At 28.3% G+C, this 7,050-nt stretch overlaps 1 protein-coding gene across 1 annotated transcript in view; it reads left to right on the top strand.

Moving 5' to 3' along the window:
- Window positions 1-7,050, top strand: part of LOC105368393 (multidrug resistance-associated protein 4-like) — a 16,314-nt gene that overhangs the window by 5,790 nt on the left and 3,474 nt on the right. The window contains exons 5-10 of the mRNA XM_011507402.1: window positions 1,305-1,509; window positions 2,404-2,629; window positions 2,993-3,149; window positions 3,622-3,871; window positions 4,581-4,802; window positions 6,168-6,454. Coding sequence (XP_011505704.1) covers window positions 1,305-1,509; window positions 2,404-2,629; window positions 2,993-3,149; window positions 3,622-3,871; window positions 4,581-4,802; window positions 6,168-6,454 — 1,347 coding nt within the window. The remainder of the gene's footprint in view (window positions 1-1,304; window positions 1,510-2,403; window positions 2,630-2,992; window positions 3,150-3,621; window positions 3,872-4,580; window positions 4,803-6,167; window positions 6,455-7,050) is intronic.

Below are 7,050 nucleotides of genomic sequence, written 5' to 3'. Positions count from 1 at the left end.
TTTTTTTTTTTCATAAATAAAATAAAGCAGATTGTATTGATAATCGATGTATCTATTAATTGATTATTGATTCATCACACAAATATACAATTTTCATCGTTTAAAAGTTACAAAATGTCTTGTATTTTTATATAAAAAATATTTGGAAATATTATTTATTTATTATGATTTTTGATAAGATTTATGTATATATCACTAATTGGCAAACATTAATGCAAATTATAGATCCTTTAATCAATTGAATTGTTACGATATTAAAGTTTTTATATTAAATTGCTTAAAGTCTGCACTATTTAAAAGAATAATATTTTTAAAACTTATTTAATAGTAAATAGAATTATACGTATTATGTAAGAAAATATTTTAACAATGATTTTTTTTTAACTAAAATTATAATATGTGTTTGTTATTAAATAACAACAGTAAATTGAATAGTGTAATAATGACAGACATCATAATTCATTTAAGTCATAACCTTTAATATGAGAATGAGAGAGAGAGAGAGAGAGAGAGAGAGAGAGAGAGAGAAGCTTAATAGTAAAAGTGTTCGTTGTTACCAAATGTATTACTTGTTTAAATATAAAAATCGTTCATACTATTATAGTTTTCTTAAACATTTATATTCTGCATTAAATGTATTTGCATAATTCATAATGGTAATAATCATCAATATATCATAGAAAATTTTTATGGTATATCAATAAAAGTTTTTATTATATGTTTTTTAATTGCTAGAGTATTACAGTTATATTTATGATAAATGTAATGATGATAAATACAAGGATGATAATTATAAAAGTGCAGCATGTTTTGGAAATTTTATTTTTAAATAGTTAAAAATCTTTAATTACGTAAAGGCATTATGTTGAATAATTGAATTCTTTTGTAAATAAAATTGAGGATAATTGATGATTGAAAATTATGATAGACATCTTTACGTAAGTTTCATATAATTACAAGATATGTATTTTATTGTTGAAGATTTTATTTTAATCTGTTATTATTTGCTTAAATTCAATGATTAAAAATAATATTAATGCCTCTATGGAAGTAGAATATAACAATAAATCTATCCGTTATTTTATATTAGAGAGCATAATGTTTTTTTTTTGTTTTTGTTTTTTTTTGGTTTCGTGTTACAATTCGTAGGAAGATAGGAAGATTTTGTAAAAGTGGACTATTTTATCATTATTACATTACTGTTTGAAGTACGAATACTTAAGAGTTAATAAAATTAATAATAAAAATTGAAAAACTCTATTATCATTCTGACTCTCTCGTAAATTTTTATATTTTATTACCAGAATTATACAACCGATGCTCCTAGGCCTATTAATTTATTATTTCGATCCACTCTCGACAACTAGTATTAATGAAGCATACATGTACGCCACGGGCCTTATACTTGTGACGATGTTGCAGACGATAATAGTACGTCAGGCACATTTGGGACTCCAGGAGATTGGTATGCGCGTAAAGATCGCATGCTCATCTCTTATTTATAGAAAAGTGCGTATGAGACTCTTTTGATTTAAAGGCTAAAATGGCAAATTCATTATATTTGTATGGCATGTGTAATTGCAAACAATAGTCGGTTATTTTGATATTCCCTATGATGTTGCTATTGTTTTTATGGGAGATTTTTTTTTTTTTTTTTTTTTTTTTTTTTTTTTTTTTGCGGAAGTACCATAAGTTTTATCAAGTATACAGTATAACAAGGACCCTGGTTGAGCTTTGAAAATTTAGAGATACATGATCTATCGCTATTTAGAAAATAAATTTAAGTTTATAGAATCGTGGCGACCGTCGGGCGAATAATTTTCTTGTGTAATTTGTAACATTATTTTGATCGTAAAATGAATATTTAAATAAACGCAATGTTCATGGTTTTGTTTAGTAATGGAGGAATGGAAATAAAAAAATCAATGCAAATGTAAATTTGGAACAAGTGCAATATTTTATATATAACAAAATAATCTACTTAAAGTATTTTAAATTGTAAATTACGGACTCGTTTTTTTTTGTTTTTTTTTTTTTGTTTTTTTTTTTGTTTTTTGTTTTTGTTTTTGTTTTGTTTTTTGTTTTTGTTTATGTAATGATTAACTAAAACTTATATTGAGATTGAAAATGTGGTTACAAACCTTATCTTATAATAATAAATGTCTATTTCGATATTTCGAACTTAATTAATTACCCATAAGTGTAAACATAATTGAAAAATATTATGTTTATTCGGTGTTTATTTATAAAAATTATCTTTCGGTAAACTATAATTCGATAAATTGACATCCTTAAATAATTATGTTAAACAGATGAGTTTTTTATTTTTCGAAAAAAAAAAAAAAAAAAAAAAAAAATCAATTTGTCGTAATTATTGTCTTATGTGCTCTTAAAATCATTTAGATCCTTAAGCTGTCGAGTGCATCTGCCAGTCAAGCTGGTGGGGGACTGATAATCAACTTGTTATCCAACGATCTCGCCAAGTTCGAATTGTTTTTTCTACATTTACATTACATTTGGATAATGCCTTTTATTATCACTCTAATAACATACTTGATTTGGTTACAATTGGGAGCTGCATCTTTCGTGGGAATTTTATTAATGACATTACAGATAATCCCAACTCAAGGTTATTATTATTTCATCTTTCACATAAGCTTTTAAAATGCTTATTATTTTTAAAGAAATTTACAGAATGCATTTCGTATCGTGATTAAAGTTATTTTTCACGCACAAATTTCGCGCGATACGAGCATTTATTAGCGTCAGATAAATTCGATAAGATTTTGCAATTAAAAAAAATTAACGTCGCGCCCTCTGAACATTAAAAAGAAGAGTACATAAAATAAATAAATATAAAGATTCTTAAAGATTAAACAAGAAAAAAAAAAAAAAAAAAAAAAAAAAAAAAAATCTGCGTTACAATATTATTTTCAAATTATTTAAATATATATGCAAAATTATTGAAATAATTAGATGAAAATATTTTCAGTTTTCTGGTATAACATAACAACGAAATTACTATCGAAGGGAGCAACAAGGACTGACAAAAGAATATTATTGGTTGAAGAAGTAATTAATGGTATACGGGTGATAAAAATGAATACTTGGGAAAAGTACTTTGAGCATATGCTATACATTGCCAGAAGGTATAATAATGATAGTGCATGCATTTTATTAAGTATAAGCAATTTATTATTATTACAAATTTTTTATATTATCGAGAGACAAATATTAATGGCAATATTCTTATTCTTGTGAAAGCTTGAAAATTATCTATTAAATTATATTAACACAACTCTCTACTATAATACATAGAATTTTGTAGATGTAATTATAGTGAAAAATGTTCACCACTGAACTTCCTTTTTCCTCGCAACAAACTAAAATAATTGCTTACTCGACAAAATTTTATTTAACATTATTATGGCTTTGTCAGTGTTGCGTTGGTGGACATTAGTGATCTCACTAATGACTATAAATTTCCAAATGAAAGACAAAAAAAAAAAAGAAAGAAAGAAAGAAAAAAATTCGAAACAATTTATTTTGATTTCAAAAGAATTCAATTAATCGAGCTCGACCTTAATAATCAATCACCATAAAATTTCCATTGGGCAACAGATACGAAATGGATGCGATTCTGAAACGATGCTACGTGAGAAGCGCGAGAGTAGCTTGCGCTCTTTTTACACACCGGGTGGCACTATTTTTTACAATTTTAGTATATGTACTGCAGAGCAAGATCTTAGTGGCCGACAAAATCTTTTCCACGGTGCATTATTTCATATTAGTGAGAATGATAATGGCTCAATTCTTCCCGGAAGCAGTCTCACTTACAGCCGAAGTTAACGTATCTATAAAGCGAATCGAGGTAATGAAAATTTAATCCCCTCCAACGCTCCTATTAATATAATTCAACGACAATACACAATAATTTATTTAGTCTCATGTTGAGTATCATCGATGTTTCTCTGCTAAATGTTTAACCTGACATTTTTGTTTCATTATTAAATTGATAAATTTCACGCATTACTTTGTGCATTTGACGCGCATTTAACGCGCGCTTATTTCGGTAAATTTCATTTTATTCGTCGAAATATTTGGATAATTTTATGTGTCGAATGAAAAAAAAAAAAAAAAAAAAGAAAAAAAAAAAAGAAAAAGAAAAAAAAAATAACGGAGCAAAAAGATAATGCCGTAAGAAGTATAACGGATCCAGCGATCCAAGGGATATTGAACATCTTTGAAAATTCACACACAAACATACCGACTTACCTAATTGTCCATGCAAATTATAAATTTAAAATAACACAGTTTTTATGAAATCTTACAAGTGTACGTTATTCTTCTTCATTACGAATCCCATTCATTTCAACTATTAGAATTACTTGCTTCTCTTTCATTAATCTCAGTGCAATAATGCCATTATAAACCGTATAAAATAACTCCCATTAAATAATAATTCTTGTAAAGTATTATGATAAAGAAAGAAAAAAAAAAAATTATTTAAACGCTTCTTAATTGACAAATTGAAATCGACGTCTTTGCGCGCCAAACTTTAAAATGTAATTTTATTTCAGAAATTTCTACTTCTAGAAGAGACCAAATCTATTGCCAAAGAAATTACTTTAAATAAACATAATAAGATGAACGATACGAATGTAAAGGAGGGAAGTGTTTCCATTAAAGAAGTTAATACTTCGTGGGGAGAAAATTCAAATCTCAATAATTTGCGTCACATTAATCTTTGTATTTATCCAAGAAAGTTGTACGCTGTCGTAGGGCCTGTAGGTTCTGGAAAGGTAAGAGTATAATTGTTAAAATTTTCAAACTTTTATTACATAAATGTTATTGTCTGTTGATATTGCGTTATATTTTTTTAAGATAATAAATGAAACTATTTAAACGATAATATATTCTCTATTCAATTCAGTTGGAATGATATTAGTATTTGGTGTTTAATTTTAATTTTAATTTTTTACATATTATAAACATATATGCTAAGTTGTAATTAAGCCTTAACAATTATTTTAATAATAAAAAACAAAAACAAAAACAAAAAAACAAACAAACAAACAAACAAACAAACAAATGATTAACAGTTAACGAAGAGGAGGACACTCGAGTGACAAGTAACGTTACAATAGCCATTTCATTGTATAAATATAAATGTAATGCTTAGTGATGCTTTTGGTGTTCAATTCTTAAAATTCAATGATAATAATTTTATTACGTATGTTTAATTATAAATTGAACATCACATTATCGTGAGTTTGTTACAATTTGATTGGTCAATATCGATTTAATAAAAATCTCTACATAGTAGCAAATGTATAACAAAGTATAACATAAAATATGCGATAAAGAAAAATTTATTACATGGGTCGTACAATTTATAAAATAATTAAAGTATTTTATATGCGTTTAATTGAATGATCATTTATTTGAGCCGAATAAATGTATGTATATTATAATAAATTTATAGAAAATGAATTATTGAGAATATTTCTATTGTGGTTTCTAAAAGTATATGAATAGAATCGTTCACACACACACACACACACACACACACACACACTTGCATTCGGTTGACACAGCATTTAGAAATTATTTTATACGAAACTCTCTTAGCTCGGACCAACGGATAGGTTAACATCAATTTGGCTATTTTGATTTTTGATTCCAAACAAATTCCCATTTTAAGTGACGATAAAGCCGATTTAAATTCTTGTAGCTTTTAAGCCAATAGATATCAAAAGAAAACCATTAATATGTAATTTATTCTGCCATACCTTGAGCTATAAATCATGCGTATCACACATTATAATTATAACATTGAATTCCATTATAATTATTTACAATTAGGTAAGCGCAATTATCTGCATTGATTTAGCGCTAGTGTAGTGGTGGCACCGCGACTAAAAATCTCGACTAAAAACTGTCACGAAATGAATTATATATCGACAATCGTATACAAAAAATGTACAAAAAAAAAAAAAAAAAAAAAAAAAAAAAAAGCTGCGAGACGAGAAGTTTTGTTTCTTAAGCAGCTGGAACGCGAAGGCGGCGAATTGTTAAAATCCGTTAGGCTCGGACTAGGACAAAACGAAGGCATTCATCAACCAGTCGATCCTCCAGGGAAAAATAATCCTTTTGTCTGTTCGCAGAGTTCATTGTTAAAATTAATTCTAGGAGAGCTTGGGACAACTAGTGGCGAGGTTACCGTATACGGGCGCATCTCGTATGCGAGTCAGGAGCACTGGCTCTTCTCGGACTCGGTGCGCGAAAACATCATTTTCGGCGAGTGCCAGGACGAGGGGAGATACGCCCGAGTTACCGCGGCTTGCGCTCTTACCAAGGACATCGAGCAGATGCCTTACGGTGATGAGACTCCGGTTGGCGAGAGGGGTGCCAGCCTAAGCGGAGGACAGTGCGCGAGGATCAACCTGGCAAGGTACTTTCTTTCGCATTCGTGATTATTAGATAAATTAGGATTGTCGGCCACTTGGAATTACGTGCGTTGGATATAAAAAAAATTCGATGAAATTCATTCACAGAACTTTTAAATATTCAAAGTCTTTGGTGTTATGATTTGTTAAACTAACGACTCTATGAGATTTATCGTTTAAATACAATTATAATTAATATAACGATGATAATGTTAATTTGTTAGATTAATAGATTAATATTATAACGGATTAAATATAGACTAGATTAATATTCTTGTCAATGTTTATTATTTTTGTTTCTCACCAAGCGTAAACAATTTACTTCATAATTCACAACATTCGTAAAATACTCTTTGCCTTAGAAATTATCCACGAGATTCAGTTGGTTTATTGCATATAATACGGAGAATTCTTTATAGCATTAACGATTAACGGCTAAATAAGGAATTAACGTTGTTAGGTGGTGGTGGGGGGGGGGGGGGGAATGCAAAGAATTAAAAAAGATTAGCTAGGATCTGTAGCGCTAATTTCTCTATTAAAGACTTTTGCCGAACTTACGATTTCCGTGACAGTGCGTGAAATAATCAGCGATACACTCTTT

This window comes from Ceratosolen solmsi, unplaced genomic scaffold (assembly GCF_000503995.2).
Source record: "Ceratosolen solmsi marchali unplaced genomic scaffold, CerSol_1.0 scaffold6, whole genome shotgun sequence".
Taxonomy (NCBI): domain Eukaryota; kingdom Metazoa; phylum Arthropoda; class Insecta; order Hymenoptera; family Agaonidae; genus Ceratosolen; species Ceratosolen solmsi.
The sequence above is the reverse complement of the archived record's forward strand: the minus strand, read 5'-3'. Positions and strand labels throughout refer to the sequence as shown.